Source organism: Metopolophium dirhodum, chromosome 5 (genome assembly GCF_019925205.1).
Source record: "Metopolophium dirhodum isolate CAU chromosome 5, ASM1992520v1, whole genome shotgun sequence".
Lineage (NCBI taxonomy): Eukaryota > Metazoa > Arthropoda > Insecta > Hemiptera > Aphididae > Metopolophium > Metopolophium dirhodum.
The window spans coordinates 22626444-22645889 of record NC_083564.1 but is presented as its reverse complement, the minus strand read 5'-3'; the positions used below and the strand labels follow the sequence as shown (position 1 = coordinate 22645889).

General features: G+C 35.8%; 1 protein-coding gene across 1 annotated transcript; it reads right to left on the bottom strand.

The window, feature by feature from the left end:
• Nucleotides 1-902: 902 nt before the first annotated feature.
• On the bottom strand, nucleotides 903-18334 carry LOC132945654 (radial spoke head 10 homolog B-like). The gene is made up of 6 exons (XM_061015423.1): nucleotides 18310-18334; nucleotides 13566-13698; nucleotides 12515-12725; nucleotides 9472-9828; nucleotides 2557-2701; nucleotides 903-1600 (listed from the first exon to the last, which is right to left on the bottom strand). The coding sequence occupies exons 1-6, from the start codon at nucleotides 18332-18334 to the stop codon at nucleotides 903-905; spliced, it is 1569 nt and encodes a 522-aa protein (XP_060871406.1).
• Between the last annotated feature and the right edge of the window lie 1112 nt (nucleotides 18335-19446).

Genomic DNA, 19446 nt, shown 5'->3' with positions numbered 1-19446 from the left:
AATTGTGTTTTTTATTGTACACCGCGTTTTAATGTACTTAAAAAATTAATCGTACGCAAAGCGCGATAAAAACGAGAGAAATGATCATAGTGTATAAAAACGTTGTAAAGATAGGTGGGTTGTGGCGGTAACATAATAATATAGAGTTTTGTATATCCAACACATTTTGTCACTTCGTATCAATATGAAAATACGAGTGAAATTTTAAACAAAAACGTGTAATATTGTACATTCTGACCCTGACGGCAACGGGAAGGAATAAACGGCGCGGCGCTATATTTCTGTTTTCGAGCTCTTCCCCATCCGTTAATTTATCTGTAATATTTTCAGTAACTGCAGACAGTCACAACCTACATACATAAAATGGTCGGAAGACCGATACCGATCGATGGTATCCATTGCCCAGGTATATACTATATTATATTAGCATAATATTGTTATAATATAGATCACCGTGGCAGGGGGGGGTGTGCTTTGGAGCTAAAGACCCACTACCGTTATGGAACTTTTTTTTATTATTATCAGATATAACGTAAAAGTTGTCAGAGCCGCTCCCAGGGGATGGAAAATGGAGCAAGTGCCATAGGGTGGCAAAAGTTGTAATATTTTAAAGGGCGGAAAATGTTTAAATATGTACGTTTAATAGGGGTGCAAAATATTATTGCCCAATGAAAGTTAGCACGTAAGTTGTAGAACTAAACGTATTAAATGTAGACTACTATTAAAGAATAAGTTAAATTTGTATTTATCCCGAAGTTGTTCGCGATAAGTACCCTAAGAGCTTTATCATCAACGCATATAGCACCCACCATAAAAAATCTTAGACCCGCCCCACTGATATGTAGATCATATATTGATAGCGAGGACGTAAAGTGGTGATAACTATGACAATAGCGTTAGTCTTATATCATATACTCACACAACAAGTCGTCAAAGTCGGCTAGTGACACGTGCTCGTGCATACGGCTGTCGACAATCATCTGCCAAAGTCCGAGACGAGTCATCAGAGGTCGGTAAGGTATCGGACCGTCGGCCAAGAACGAGCCGTAAGCCCGGTAAAGTCCTGCCAGACGTTCGTCGTACATGCTGAGCGCGCATTCTGCGTCTCGGAGATCCGTTTCCAAGTCCCCCCCGGCAGTAGCGGTCACCTCGTCCAAATCCTCCCTACACTTGTCCGCTATTCTCAGGACATGATCGGTCAGGTCGTAATCGCACGGCGTTTCTCCTTCCGCCGAATTCACCAACTGGATGTCGGCCCGCACCAGACGGGCCGACGCGGTCGAGCGGAAATCACGGGACTCTTGGACGCGGCTTCCGTAGGTCGCCAAAAGTGGACAATCCACAGCCGCGGCGGCCACGGGCTTGTACGAAAGTCGACGTTTACGGCCTGGGGTCGACACAGCAAGTCTGTGACCAGTGTTGGCGGGCGGAGGTGTGTCCGGCCGCGGTTCGTAAAGTACGTTTTTGCGGAACACGAGACCGGAAGCCTTTGGCGGCCGACCGGTGGACAAGACGATTTCGCACGGACCGTCCAAAGAGTCGTCCACCCAGCGGCCGGTCACCGTCGTACCGGTGTCCGCCGAATAGAACACGCCCAGACCTGCGGTGAGTTTAATGTCGTGTCACCTACATCGTGATCATCGAAAGTGGCGAAACGAACGTGGTCTTCGAGAAGCTTCTCGATTTTTTTAAGGTTTTAGGGTTGAGTAGGTTGATGGGTGCTCAATGTGATAGTGAAAAACGATATTATTACTAAGTAATAATTATATTAAATATTAATACTGATAGGTTACCTACGACTAATAGTACGCACTTCAGTACTTGTGTTTATTATAAACGGTTTGTGGGTCAATTTAGGGTTGCTTTCGGGTTATTTTAGGTTCGTCTCGCCACTGGATGTGATGTAACCTATACGTCATCTAATAATTAATATTGTTCTATTATGTCTTGACGCAACAATAGTTTCTGTGTTAAACGCACGACGAAAAACAAAATATTTTATGCAATAAATCTTATAGATTGAGCACACTTGCATTAAGTGAACTTTCAAGGTCAAGTTCAAGTTAAAGTATTCGTCATATAGAAAAGAAAATACCGAAAAATATATAATTTCGAAGTTTAGTTTTGAATTCCGAAAGCCTTTCAACCACCGGGTGATTGTAAATTATAAATAATGTACCGGTGTCAGTGCAAATCACATATTATATATAATATGTACAGGTTAATCACAATAATATGGGTTGTTATTATTTGACGATATCGCAGAGAACTTTATGGAATATTTCCACTTCGTCTACCTATCATGGTTTATGTCACATGGTTTCTTTCAAAATGAAAAGGTCCTCATATCTGAACTTGAACGTCAATTATTCGAATTGAAATAACTTCCCGTATACCTAACACGTGAGTTTCGTAAACTTTAGATACCATTCCGATGTTTGACACTTCTAACGAAACGTATGCCGTTCAAATGCACTCGATCCGTTGAATTACTGACTATATATACTAATATATTGTGTTATCATGTCATCCTCGTCCTCTTTCGCTTGTCCTTACCGTGTTTTTTTGACTTTGACCATTGGCCAGTGTACTTATCACTCAAGCACAAGAGCACCAGCCGATCGCAGTCTCGAGGGTTAGTATTCCACTCGTATGTGCCTGTGCCGTCCATGTGCCCGTCTATCCAATCACCTTCGTACACCTGTCATAATAAATTATAATAGACAATAGACATCATACATGCGTATAATATGTGTACATTTATATTAAACTTGGCGTTGTATGGAAATGTATTCCATATTGTTATGACATCAATTTAATACCCACATATTATCATATTATAAGATATGAAGCACCGCAATAATTATGGATAATATGATATTTATATGGGCGCTAATAGTGATTCCTATTTAAACATGTAGGAAAATAATATATTTTACTGAAAATGTGTGTGGTTTTTCAGTTAACGTATTTTTGAGAATGCCTGATAATATAATTATTATTATTTGAAGAGAACTCTCAGTGTCGGTTATAATTCAGTAAAATTGTACATTGATACACAGCAGATATATTATTTTAATATTTTAAATTGTATGTATTTTTATCAATTACTGATTGTCGTGAAATATTAAAGATAAATCAATGAAATATCAACTTAAGTACCTATCGTTATTACGTTGTAATATGATATCGAAGATAAACTCAATAATTTAAATCGTTTAATAAAGGACTTATTTTTTTATAACAAGAATACTATAGTAACCACTATGGTATAAAGTAACTATAACAATTATCAAATTATCATATAATATAACCATAAAAAAAAAAACAAAACTACTACAGGGAAACAATATTTAAGTAGAGTATTTGTCTATTCCTTACATTGAATTTAATCGTATATTATGTACTATAGAATAATACTTAAAAACAATTGAAACCTTATCACTGTCCATATCACTGTCTACTGCAGTGTCATATTTTGTAACAACACTATAACGTCATAATACAATTTTTTTTAAATTCGTAGGTATATCGTATATGTATGGTGTATACATTAAAGTAATAATAGTGTGTATTATATATGTTCAAAAAAAAAGAATTCTAGAAGTTAGAAAATGAAAATTTTATGGTTGGATAGGATATAAAACGCGCGATATGTATCATTGTCTTCGAAATACCGAAGAATCACATAACAGAATGTATACTTTAACTGTTATTACGCATCATAAAGACGTCTCGCGTTCACATATCATTTTTTCACATTTTTTCGATCGCTGAAGCCTACGCCGGACAAGTCTGTGTACATCGACAACACACTATAATAAGTCGTGAGATAATAAGTTTTGGCCCAGCGTCACTTCGTATTTTTGATCGGTCTCGACGATTTCGGATTTCGCGGCTCGTAAGCGTTTTATACAACAATATTCAACTCGCACCTCAAAAAATTTGTCGGATCCGCACGACGCAGGTATATTACATACGAAATATTACGTACCCAGTCAGGTGGGGTTCCGGGATTGCAGTGCGTGTTTACAAACGAGTTTCGTTTTTTATAACATCGAAACGATTAAACAATCATTTTTTTTTGTATACTCCGTAAAGCACGTGTACTCGGAACTAATATTTGCGGACAGCTTTTGACGATATTGATAAACAGCGAACATATTACGGACTCGTGCAAAAAAAAAACGTCGGACATGTCATAACACCCACGTGTAATATTTAATCTCCGCAAATATTTAGACCGAACGTTCGGCGTCTTGTCGATTTTCCATATTAAATTAAAATTTTTAACAACGCGCAGGTTTGTCGAAACGTCACGAGATATACGGGAATGACTCCCTCTAGGTTCATATAGCACATATCGTAGTATACTTATATACTTATACACGGGTGCGTAACTTTATAGAAAAAGTTTCACCGTTTGCGTCTATGCGGGATTACGGTTTCTAGTTATAACGCGCGTTATCTCGCGTAATCGTCGTTTAGACTAGAAACTATGGTCTATGTGACAATTGTCGTACCCCGCCATCGCTATGCAGAAGGTGTTTTTGTGTGTTGACTATATTATACTTCCAGCGTCGTAATGATAACATAGGTAGGTATACCGTATAATATGATGAGAAAAACCATGTCTGAGATTTTTTTCTCCCTTGTCCCGCCCTCCCTTTTCCACCAAGTTATCGTCGTAATAATGAAAAAAATAATAACGATAATAATAATAATTTTATTACATTTATTATTGCGTAATGTGCCGTTACCGCGTCCCCCCCGGCCGAATGTCCCACCAGGAATTTAATTCCAAACCAAACACTGAGGTGCGATCGACAAAGAGTATATTATACCCAGTTTTCACCGGCGGCGGCGGCGTTTTATCGCGAGTTCGACGCGATTACGCCGACGGATTTCTTTTAAATTATTTTCCGAATCTTCTCACGTAGCGCACCCGTTTTCCTCGCCAGCCCACCGAAGACAATATATTTGTACGCACACCTATATATATGTGAGTACTGCACAAGGTGGTTCTTTTGTCACGAAACACTCGTTATTTCAAAAAAGGTATTGATGTCTTTGGAAATATTTTTTTACATACTTTCAAGTTGTTAAAAAAAAAACAACGTTTCTATTAAAAAAATCGTATTTTTATCCTTATAATATTTTTTTTCAAGTTTTTTACTTTTTTCAATCACAACATAGAGTTTTGATTTCACATTCCAAAGCATAGTATAAGTACTTTTATACATAAAAATCGAATTTAGGACGATAAGTTTATGAGTTATAAGTATTTAAAGTTTAGACAAGCGGAGTAGTGGACAAACATTTTGAGGGGTAATCCCGTACCACTCCACTCCGCCAATCTAAACTTTGAATACTTATAACTCATAAACTACTCGCCTTAAATTCGATTTTTATGTATAAAAATAAGAAAAATATTCTGCCTTGGAATATGAAATCAAAACTCTATGTTGTCATTCAAAAAAGTAAAAACTCAAAAAATTATAAGGATAAAAAATATTTGAAAATATAATTTTTTTTATATAAAACGTTGTTTTAACAACTTGAAACTATGTAAAAAATTTTTTTCAAAAACATCAATACTTTTTGAAATAACGAGTGTTTCATGATAAAAGAATCACCCTGTACGTGATATTAGTATGTATTTTACTCGAGATTGAGCATAGGACCCCTGCTTTATGTACATTTTTACAAGATTTTTTTCCACGCACCCTAATCTTAACGTACTTACGAGTGACTTTTCGAAAAAGTTTACCCGACAAACCCAACACAGTGAAATATGTGTGCACGCTCGTTATTATAGGTACTACCCTACATTATATTTTTTGAATAAGATTATTGTGTATAAAATCATCATTATAATATAGGTTCATATTATTTATACGAATCATCAAATATGTTGACGTCTTGGGAGTTTACCAATTGCGCTTAAAATTATCTTTTCATATACCAATTGCGCTCTAAAATGTTTAGGGTCGATAGACCAATTGCGCTTATACATTTTACACTACCTAAGGAAAACTTATTAGTCAGTTATAATTATATAATAAATGCTCGACCGGAGTTATACGATTTTTACGGGGGGTTGAGATCAAGTATTTGGTGACTGAAATATAATTTATGCCGACTGTAAAAATGTCGACCCGTAATTTCTTAAAACAAACTATGTGAAGTTTCTTATTTTTGGTTTTTCTGTATAATAGGTTATAATATTTCTGTTAATTTTATTACCTTAGCACTACTTACCGCACATGAATTAAGGGCAGCACTTAACTCATGACCTATAAGTCACGTGTTGACCCTAAGGCCTAAACTAAAATAAAATAATAGGTGGTTAAATCATAATGTAATAAGATTTTGAGCTTAAGGTAATCATGATGTTGTATTTCACATGCGCAATTGGTATATTGACCGTAAAATATAAAGAGCGCAATTGGTGTACTAACCGTAAAATATAAGAGGCACAATTGGTAGACTGACCCTAAAATACAAATTTTGTTTTAGGCGCAATTGGTCCATGCCCGACGTTTTGTGTGGATCGATTTTCTGGATTGTGTATCAAGATTGGTTAGGTACTTACCTTATAAAAAAAAAAAAACCTTTAACGACTTTTAAATCGAGTCTGGCGCATGTTATCGTACTAAACAAAGTTGAACTAACATTGAAACCGTAAGCTAAATAGACGGAAGTTTGGAATTTAGAAGACAATTTAATGATTTATGCTGGTTATACCTATATTAATTAATCTACTAAATTCCGAGATCGATTCTGTCGAAATACTATAAATTATCCTATTATAATCTCCTTAAATACCCTCCAACTTTATCGTTAAGTCCCACTCCCATTTTCTATGTTGTGACATGCAAACGCAATAAATGTACTATAGAACCGGTTAACGTTAAATGTTAACGTTAGGAAACGAACTAAACGATTTCGATTTTAAGGTAATAATATATGTTTTTGGACTGGGTACAGATATTTCATTTTTCTAACAGATTTTTTTTCTAACGCTTGGTTTATCACCATAGAAACGAACAAAATGTAAAAATTACCTAATATTCCCACTAGGTAAATATACAATTAATCGTTATACTTATTAATATATTTATTTAATATTTACGATTCATAAATTGTCTTCAAAGTGGAAAATATCGAGTAACGTGCTACGTTTATGTCACACGATCACCACTTTTTTCCACTCTGTTTTTGATACGACATATCGTTTAGAAATATTTGTAATTTATAGAACCAACCAATTTTTCCAGTTTTTTGTTTACCTTAACACGTGTACTACTATACCTAATTATTTTCAAATGACCTTATCAATATGATTATGTGTCATGTATCAAATTGTAACCATAATCAATGTTCAACTATCATAGTATATTATGTGTTTACGACCAGTGGCGTCCATGGTGGGAGCAGGGTAAGCATTTGCCCCCCTTGTCATTAGCGGGCCACTGTCTGACCGGGTATGGGCTAGTTCGGTGTTTCCGAATTGCGGACAAAGTGACGAAAACCATGTGAGTTGCGGACGAAATCTAAAAAGGTAACATACGAATTGCGACAACAAATATAAGATAAGACATTTCTTATTATTATTTTTGATATAGCGATCGTGGACGTTTGGAAATTACTGTTTGATATTAACCATTAAGATTGTGCCGGTGCTTTTGAAACCACTGCCTTTAGTTTATCATTTTTACCACAAGATCTATAAAAACTATGACGATAATCTATAAATATTGTATAAACAATTTTTTCCACAAAATTATAACAATAAATAATTCAACAACATTTTAAAAACAACGATTGCTCTTTTGCAATACACAAATATTTTGAACCCCCCCACCTACCAATTTTTTTAGTATGTGTCCGGCTAGTTTTGTGACTTCATATAGTAGCTAATAGGTAATATATTTAGGTATCTCTCTACATATTATTATGTATTGATTATTTAGTCATTGTTACCTTTCAAAAAAATAGGTTATTTATGCCCATGATAGTAAAACCACGGTTATCCCAGATAACCATGATGTAACTAGTATAAGTATAAAATTACCTAAGAAGGCTATTTGTATTGAGATAAAAATGTAATCGTAATGTAAGCAAGTGTTTTTTTTTCAGTTTTATTATGGACCGGTCAAAAATGTTGCCCCCCCCCTCTTTCAAAAACTGAAATGACGTTATTAGAATAACAGGCTCTCGGTACGGTAGGTTGTGGATACTTCACGTAGACATATCCACCGGAACTTAAAATTGGTATCGTAAAATGTATTCCAATGGTATGGGTATGGTCGAATTGCACTTATTTTAGTCGAATTGCACTTGGATTTAAAAAAGTTAATGGTCGAACTGCACTTGGACTCAAAAAGTATTTCAATAAAATTATCATGCATTTGAAGGGGTTAAACATTTAGTTAACACTCATTTTCCTATAATTATTATAATATTATACTTTATATTATATTATATTTTAAGCTCAAATATGAGGCGGAAAAAGTCCTTCGTCAGAAATATAATTATCAACTAAATAGTCACTAAAATCTTGAACTGCTTGATGTTTATGTTGAAAAACGCTACGGCGTACTTATTTAATAGCATTATATATATATATATATTAGTTCGTGCCATTTAGATAACGCAGATAATATTATTGTCACCAAAAATCGACAAAAGAATCTAACCTAACTGGATAATAAATAGTTATCAATAAAAGTATAAGATTAATACTTATATCGTATACCGTGTAACTATGTAGACCTATGTAAACTACAATTAGTACACACTTTTACGTCGCGGTGAAAGTATGAACAATTTGGAAATTATTAAAAGTGAGCGAGGCCGTGACTTAATCGTGTACCAAAATTATTCGTTTTACAAAGAAAAACATGTAAATGATGGTGTTAAATGGCGTTGTACTCATCGTGGTTGTCTTTCAAAACTATATTTAGATGATTGTTCTAAAGTAATTTTTCGATGTGAGTTAGGCCTGTAAGTGGGAAGGAAAATGAGTGTTAGCCCTAACCCCTTCAAATGCCCAAGTGCAGTTCGACCACTACCTTTTTTTTACCCGAGTGCAATTCGACCATTTGTTTGTAGGTAGTATAAGTGCAATTCGACTATCCCGAATGGTATACGCCTACATTCTTTCTGAAGGCTGTCGTGTATAATCTAACCTTCAGTGGCGCCGAAGTGTTCAAAGTATTATACTACGACGTCGTACATCGAGCCCCCCCCCCCCCCCATCACCCTCCCTTTTTTAAATTTAACAAACAGATGCATTCAAAGCACCTACGCACAATGCTAATCATTTTACGTAAATTCTGGATCCGACTTGGGCGCTCCGTCAAAATAATCTACTTCGACGCAATAATAATATACGCCACTGATTATGTGATCGGCGCCACTGAATCCAACGGAACTCGATACGAACATAACACGAAGCGGACTCACGTCGTCGCTCGGCCACACCGCCTTACCGCGGCCGTGCTGCCGGCCGCGGGCCCAGCCACCGGTGTACCGCGTCTCGTCCGGCCAGCTCGCCGTGCCGCTGCCGTGCGGCCGCCCGTCCACCCAGTCGCCGGAGTAGTTCAACGCGCCGTCCGGTTGGCCGACGCAGCAGGCCGTCTCTCCGCGTCCGTTCCTCGTGCCGTAGGCCCAGTCGCCGCTGTACCACCGACGGCCGTCTTCGCAGGACACGTGCAGTCCTCGGCCGTGCCTCAGGCCCTTCAGGAATTCGCCGCTGTACCAACTGCCGTCCAACCATCTTATGACGCCCCTGCCCTCGGGAATACCGTCGTTAAACTGTCCCTGCGGGGGCGCGAAAACATTTTTTCTCCGAGTTTCGTCCGTAGGGTCAGAGGGGGTCGATGGGGGGGGGGGGGGGTAAAGGGCACGACTTCCGCCTGCGATGGCCTCTCGCGATGGTTCGGCACGGCGCCGAAATCCAAATGTATACGATGCGCAGCGGTTGTCAGCGGAATCGGTAAGTACGCGAAGTTTGTAAACGATTTCCGACACATACGTAGCAAATATTATAATTAGATAACGATCGACCCTTCGATGTCTATAGTATAGTCATATGCCCGTGGGGCTTGAGCAACGGCTGCCAATGGTTTATTGTTCACGTGGTAAAAGAAAAACGAAATTATCAACCGGACGGTTCGTTTTGTATTCGATTTGTAAACTGTATAGGTGTTTTGTTTGTAAAAGTAAAACAAAACGTTTTATAATATTGTATCAAACAAATCATCCATCAATAATGAATATCACGAAATTATATTTATTACCTACATCAATATTCAAACCTATGTAATCAATTCATCGGGGTCGCTGTATAAATTGGACGACAATTACTTGTAACATTGCTCTATAGTGACAGATGGCTGCTAGGCATCGGAGTCCAACACCCTGTTGCATATACGTATAGCCCGCGGCTATTCGGTTATTAGACATGTTATAATAATATTATATCTGTTTGTCCGACCGACAGTCGATATTTATACCGCGATTACCGAGACACGCAACGAATACCTACCGAAGTATTCCGATCGACGAGTCGTGACAGGTGTGAAATACCCGTGTAGGTAGGTATACTGTTAAATAATTTACGCGAAACGATAGTAATTGTGCCGGTAGGTTACTGGTTTACTAGGTTTACTAGGTAAAGGTTTACCGGTACCTTGGTAAATCGTAGAATTACGGTGTTATTAATTAAAACACCGTAAAACGTACGTGGGAGCAATAGTATTATGATAGTTTATAGATGTTTCCGCATTTCGCCGCACAGACCGTCGTCGACTAATCATACGCGCAAGTAAGCTCTGACGGAGATTTTTGTGGTTTTGTGGCGGTGGATTCGACGAAATTTAGATTCTGGAGCTGTTTACATCGGAAATCAGCACATTGCGTTCAGCTTACCCATATAAGTATATACCGTATATATATATATATATAATATGTTTGCCTGTACGTGGACTAACCGCATTATTTATAGACGTCATAAGCGTGCACCTACGATAAAACTAATTACGCGATGACTGGGGTTTGACTAATTTATAAGTTACCGAGAGCGGTAAATGCAAATGGGATTTTACGATTCGCCGGATGTGGACAATATTATCATAATCGAATAAGTCTGAAAACTAACTGTAGGATGATGCAGTGGCGAAATGCGGTTACCGGAAACTCCATATACCTACCTATCTATTCGACATGTTATTAACGATCAATTATATAATTGAGAATAAAATTCCACACAAAAAAAAAACTATCTTAAATCAGAAAGAATTTATTTGCAACTAATACTGTACTACTGTAGTATAATAAATGTATTAACTGTACGACCTGAGCTATTTATTTCGTGTTCCTTGGAGTATTCAACTATTTAAATTTGAAGGAGAAAATACCGAAATGACGATCCTTGAGCTAATTCTCAAGAGTTATGAAACCGATCAAGTGTCAAGAGATTTCCCAAAGTGCGTAGTCAATCAAATTACCAAGAAAACAGAGGTGAAAACACGTGAACAGTACGACGTTCAGCATAATATCGCATGCATAAAAAATTTGTAATCCCATTGTGTTAAAGTGAATTAAATAGAACTGAGTAGATGAGGTATTAACTGAAGATAAATTAAAATTTCAGAAGAGAGAGAGGAGCGATGGGAGCTTTTTTTTAGAGCTTAGATAAGTCATTGAAAAACAATGAAAACATTTTGATTTGCAGTAGTTGACATTGTGGTAATAACAGTCAAAGAAAAAAGCCTACAGAATATACCAAGTGTAGCCAATATAATAAAGAAAAATTAATTCTATATGAAAATGTACAAAGCAAAAACTAAAATCCTCGTCTGTAGTCGTAATGAAGAAAACCAAACTACTAAAGTACACTGGATGATGACACTTTCGTGCAATATTAAACGAGTACAAATAATTTGGAAATTACGATGGCCGTAGTAGCAAGGATATAGTAGGAAGAATAAACCAGGGCAAATGCACATTTCAGAGCAAGAAGAATACGCTTATATCTAAAAATATTGACTTTAAAGTGAGGAAAATCTATTTAAGGCTTATGTTTGGAGTGTAATATGAACTGTAACTAAGAAAGAAGAAAAAAATATTTTTATAACTCGAGACATATAGTGTTATAGACGGATGATTAGAATATTAAGATGGATAGAACACAAAAAATAAAAATGTCATCAGAAGAGTCGAGGATACTTTAAGCTTCTCGAAAGCAAGAAAACTAAATTGGACTAATATGCTCAACCATAACGACCAGCCTACTCAGTAGGATAAATAGAAGGTGCAAATACGCCATAAAGGGTAAAAATAGCAGCGGAAAACCACTGATGGTCAATTAATAAAATACGCTAATAACTGTTGCAGATCGTATTGTTAGCTGGAAAGAAAAGTGTAGAAGCTGTCAACAGACCTTTAGCCTGTTACCAAAAGAAAAAGTCCTATGTTAACATTATAAGGTTCTTAAGATACCAACCTGTAAACTTATGTTGACATTAGGTTGTGAACATGTTACCTCGTAAATGGCGCCGCCGTCCAGACATAGACGTCCCGTTTTGTGTGGGATCGATTCGGATGCGAGTCCTTCGAACACGTTACCCGATACGTACGTCACCCGATCCATGTTTTGGGTTTCAAGTTTTTCCTGAATTTCCGTCGTTTCCGATGTTGACGACGACCGTTCTTTGCTTTAATAAAAATTGGGTTTCAAATAATAAAGGGGAAAGGTAGGTGACCACTCCAATGACTGATGCACAGTAAGTTGTAGGTGTCGACTGTACTTCGTCATGCTGTGAGTAAGTCACGGTTGTTTGCGTTCAATTTGATTCAATGATAAAATATCATTGCACACGAAAAGCGTTTCTAACTTCTGAGGTCTATCAGCGAATACTGCTAAGTATGTTTTATGATATATCTTTATATTGCGATTAAAATAATTTATTTTGCTATTAGTAATAATGAAATATGCGGTACGTAGGTTGAATTAATGTTTTCCGAAAAATTGCATTTTAATATTACATTGTGTGTACGAAATATAATAATAATATGCGTGTAAAAGTATAGAAAAACGTATAAAAATTCGAATACAAACGTATTTTGTTGTACGTTTGGTAACGTATAGGTACCTATCTACCGTAATTTTTCTGATTATTTTGAAAAATAACTATTCTTTTATTTCGGACCACCCAAAGTACCAAATCGAATACCAGATCCAACTCGCTACCAAAAGAGTCCAGGAACCATTGTGAACGTTGAAAATCGAAGTATTTTTTTTTTTTTTTTTTACCAGAAATAGTGACTATATAGTGACACAAATTAAAACATACATCGTTGTAAAATCGACACATTCATCGTTTCGCTCGGAATATATAATAATTATTGCCATTATACATTTACGTGACATAATGTCTGACTATCGATCGTTATTCATGAAAATTACATAAACGCAACCAACTCAGGCGTGGTAGGGTTTTTGTAATTTCTGATTTTATTGTTACTTATAGGATTAAAAATATATTGCGTCTTACTGATCGATAACGTAATCGACCATCGAATTGTAAAATGTCGCGTTCAACTCGTGATGGGTTTCAGCTTGTATGACGTCGGGAAGCGGCCGATCGTCGAAGGTTTCCAAAAATCTCAACGATTTTGCCGGATCACCTGATGTAAATAATTCGAATGACAATAAATTTATAAAAAATGTCGTGCTGTATCCGCGTGAAATGCGCGCAATGGTATTTTCTCTCTCTCTCTCACTAATTTGAATAAATCTGATATTATTATTTGTTGGACTTTCGCAATAACAACCGACGTAAGTCTCCGACATTTGTTTTAATATTTATTTCATTTTGGAAAAATTTTTTTTTTTATTTTACATATTACACGATATTACATGTTGTCGGTGGCGCATAGTATTTTATCAGCACACAGGGTAGCAAAAAATTCTGTGTTACAGCTTAGTTTGTGTCCGTAAGTCGTACGTGTCGTAAAAATATGCGAATGCGAAACATAAATCGCGCTTATTACAATTTACATTTGTGTTATTTTCGCGCCATACACAACAATTGATTTTATTTCAAATATAAATTCGTCTCGACTTTATAGTCTGATAGATCGTTCGATGTTTTTATACCTAGACGATTAATTATCATAACATCATATCATATTGTGTGCTTGAACTGACCAATAACTATTATAGTAATGTAATAAACAATTCACCGAGCAAGATAGTCACTGTTTAATATTATATTACCTGTATAATATATGATATATTACTGACTGCATTTTGAATAACGATAGTCTTACGAAATATTTTGGCTAGGTTAGAGTCGACCGACTTTTGACCATTAGACCTCGTACGATTTATTATTATTTATCATTATTATTATCATCATCGTTATTATCATTATTGTAACTAATACAAAACAGGGTTATTTATTCAGAATTATTTGTCTATAATATGGATATATTTTCTTGGGCATGGACCAATTGCGCCTAAAACAAAATTTGTATTTTAGGGTCAGTCTACCAATTGCGCCTCTTATATTTTACGGTTAGTACACCAATTGCGCTCTTTATATTTTACGGTCAATATACCAATTGCGCTTGTATTCAAATTAACCTAGCGGCTACCTTCAGATATAAAAATATTGTTGTTCGATCTAATTCCATCAACATCAACATAAAAACACCAAAATTCTTAAAAGTTAAAAACGTATTTATTGATCAATAATTGATTACTGGTTATAATATTATATTTTATAACAGTATCGAGAATTTTATCAAACGATATTATTATTACGCACATATTTTGATTACGGAAGTATGCATTTGAGTGATGGACGAAAACAAGTTTTCATTATCATCGGATATATTTTATCAGGCTAATTGACAGCCTAATAAACTGTAATACTGTATATAGAATAACATTTTGATGATACCCAATATTTATGTCTTGTTAGTCGTTTAGTATTAGTTTGAGTTGTTTGACGTAACAATGTGGATCGTTTTAAACAAGCTCTTAGTGAAAAAGGTAAACCGTTATTAGTTCTCGATGAGTTTAAGTTTCGAAAATGTACTATCTCAAAAAATGGAATAAAGTGGAGATGTACAGTTAAATCGTGTACTTCGAATTTTTTATGTGATGTAAGTGAAACGGTTACTTATAGGTCATGAGTTAAGTGCTGCCCTTAATACATGTGCGGTAAGTAGTGCTAAGGTAATAAAATTAACAGAAATATTATAACATATTATACAGAAAAACCAAAAATAAGGAATTTCACATAGTTTGTTTTAAGAAATTACGGGTCGACATTTTTACAGTCGGCATAAATTATATTTCAGTCACCAAATACTTGATCTCAACCCCCCGTAAAAATCGTATAACTCCGGTCGAGCATTTATTATATAATTATAACTGACTAATAAGTTTTCCTTAGGTAGTGTAAAATGTATAAGCGCAATTGGTCTATCGACCCTAAACATTTTAGAGCGCAATTGGTATATCAACCCTAAAATGTTTAGAGCGCAATTGGTATATGAAAAGGTAATTTTAAGCGCAATTGGTGAACTCCCCTTTTCTTTGCGGTGCTCCTGTCGGGGTCACTTTGAAGTTCTAACATCATATAATTATGAAATAAAATATAATTATTCTCGAACGGCTTTCCCGTAAAACAGGTTTTCAGCTCCTTGCGTATAATTACTATTCAAATTAATGAAACGAAAACCCCCAGCGACGTACACTACGAGGTGTTCGAGAGTTTTCGGATAACTTTGACGTTACGTTAACGCGAGTGTTACACTCAAGTCGTGGTGCCCATTTAAATTTTTTAAAACCGAATGTAAAGTGTATAATCGATTGTTCTTATCCACGTGCACTTCGCCTCTTCGCCGATAATTCCGTGCAGGTAGTTGGGTAGGTAGGTAGGACGTATCAGCCAACAGATTACGTTTTCATATAATTTATAGAAGACGCATTGGCAGTGAATATATTACAATGGCGACTGTAATTAATTGGTTATTAAGCTCGGTTCACTCGGATTTTACGAGTATCTCATCGGGCGTTTTAGGAATTATGAGCTGGACCCGAGCCAGTTCGGCGTGTGTGTGTACTGTGTATATATATATAGATAATACATAATATTATTGTTATATTATTCGTCCGACAATTTCCGTTGTCTCTATTATATAGCTCTGCGGTGACTAACTGGTAATGATAATGATAATGATAATAATAATAATAATATGTATATTGTGACGTTGTTCACGGTTGCGTTGCGCTATTGCGCATTTTGTAAATTTTGTTCCACGACATCGGTCCAGGAGGTTGGCGTTTTAGTTTTCAGTATAAAATATCAATATATATATTTTTTTTAATCTTTATTTTTAAACAGTCGGCCGCATTGACGTTAACTATTGCACTCAACGCAATTGCTTACCGCCCCGCAATGGCCAGAGAAATCTAATTTGACCAAAAGCCCAATACATTATATATTATTATCTTACACACGATTCCGATACGTCGCGCAGGGGAAAAATATAACTAACAATAATATTTTAGATTGCTTCCATGTCGAGCAGAGAGAGGTATCTCCCTCCCCTCCTCTTCCATATTTTTTTTTTATATTTTTTTCTCTACTATTTTTTGCAACGTAAATTCAAGTATCAATTTATTCAAATAGGAATGATTTATATTTTTATGTTAAAAAAAAAAAAAAAAGGACAGAATATTGTACCCGGACGGGTGTTGGGTACTCGGCGGAGCTCGGTATTTTAAGTGCACATAAAAATAATTTACGAGTCAAGATTTTTAAAATGTATTAAATACATATTGTTATACTGCAGTTGCGAATATGAAACGAGTGACCACCTCGTACGGTCAACGTTTTATGGAAATCATATTACGTCTATGGAACACTACGATAATTAATTGTGTATGTAAATATACACAAAAGTATAATGACCGTGCTCAAAGTTTGAAGATGGTAAAAAAAATTCTATAATTATTCAAAACGGTTTCCGGTCACTCGCGGATTACCGTTAACGTGCGGATAAACGTTAATTAAGGTTGTACCTATCTCTTTTTTTTTTTCGGGAAAATTCTAAAAATGATCTACTGTTATAGGCAATACTAGAACTTCCAATGAGGATTTTCAAGGAAAGACTCGATGTCATTCGACAATAATATGCAAGAGAGCCATTCTAGCCGGAATAGTTTTTATGGATATATAGGACTTGCCTAAGCCAAAAACCTGACCAATGACCATTTTTAGGAAATCGTACAGGTACACTAGGTACAGAGTATAATATTTAAATTTATGCATGAAAGTATTTTTGCGTTAATATTTCTTTTTCTTTCTGAAGTATATTTTAATTTATAAATTTTCATACGACTGAGATATCATACTTTTGAGCCCATATAAGGATAAATAATTATAGTCTTTCATATTTAATATAAATGTGTACATTGTGCCTTAAACAATGACTATGACAATACGCCGTACTTTTCCTCATCTAAAAATTAAAATACCTTTGGATAACAAATTCAATATAATTTATTTAGTCTCGTTAATAATTATAACGCTTGTATATTCCGATATATTGTACGGCCGTTTTTATTATTCAAGCAACTTTACTCATTTCAGTCAAAACTTTAATAACGCGTGTTAAAAATTTAAATACAAGTTTTTATTATACAATTGAATTTTAGTATGTATTTCGAGCATATAAAATAGCATGTCTTAAATAACAGTCACGGAAGTGCTTTTAATATAATACAAAGGCCATTTGTGATGAACTTTAATTGAACGTGCACTTTTTATATTATATAAAAATTGAGTGAGTGCAATTTAGTACTCTAATGTCTGAAGAACAAATATATTTTGGCGTACTTATAACATTTTCAAATAAAGTTGAATAAATAAAAGAATAAAACGCTTATTAAAACCATTTCCTCGGAGGATTCGCCATTTTTTTTTCGTTTTTAATGTTTATAAAGTACCATAAAAACGTTTTAATTTTTCAAACGAGCGACGGACAAAAAAACAACAACAAAGTTTTCTGATGTTCACTATTGAATGTTTTTTTTATCGACTGCTTTAATTATTTTACTCAACATGTTTTTACAGTGTGTACATTATATTAGTACGGTATATCGTCATCGCGTGACGAACAAATACACAAATAGTTTTATGTCGAAATCCCAAAGTTTTCGACTCGGAGAACTAATATATTACTATCCCGAATAAACGACACTGAAATGCTCACACTTACCTTTTGGTTCTCCGGTAGAAGTCATTTTCGTGACAAATTGAGTTAAAGTTTTGTTTGCAACAGAAGTACCTGCGAGCGAATTCAGATCAATGCGCTCGTATACATCAATAAGTAATAATTTTAGGTATCGGTCACATGGCAACTATCAATTTAATGTTACCAGCTACCTACTTTATCGTCCGTCGACTGAATGTGATTGAAAAGGTTATTTTTAAATAAACAAAATTTCCCGTTTCTTCTCCTGGACCTCGTCTATAGTGATCTCGAAAAATTCAAATGATGTTTGGCATTTGTACAAATATTATACACACACACACACACACACACACGTCATTCGACTGTAACCGGCGTGTCTCTTGTAAGAAGAAGAAACAAGACTGCCAACGACGTCAACGATAACTTTTCCAATAAATTATGACAAGCGGAACAACATCGAAACTCTGCCACCGCCGCCACGCTGTCATATATTATCGGTGCGGGACACTTATTTTTCAATGCCCGAGAAACGAAACCGTAAATGTTTTTTGGTATGTTAAAAGTTGTACCGACTGACCCGGATACGCCATCGCCGCATTTTTTTTTCGGCGGATGTCGAACGTCGAAGTCGAACTTTTCCAGACTCGGCCCGGGCTTTCCATATATTATTATAGCGTACGACGTTTTCGTCTCGTCAAGGTGTGTACCGAAACCCACGACTGCGGGTCTCCGTCAGAATAAAGTAAAAAGAAAAACTTATAAACTATACGGAAACCGTATCTACAGTTATTCGTTAAACATGCGTCCATACGTTTATATATTTTCAAACCGAACAGATCGCTTTTAAATGTGACCGTAGACCGTAGGAGGGGACGACAAGGTGAAAACTGTGATTGACGATCCGCAGTGATGTGCAGGCATAGCACATGGGCTTTCGCTATTATCATATACATTTATACACGCCGAGAAAGTACAATGTTGTGGATGATATATCACACGAGAAATTCGACCTTTCCGGGCGGGCGCCATCGAACCCCGAGAACTTCCCACAAGTCCGTATGAATGTATACCTATTCATATGGATTCATAAAAATTAGTATTTACGATGATTTGAGCGAACCCATCAAACACGGGATGCATTTTTTTTTTTCGTGCGTTTTC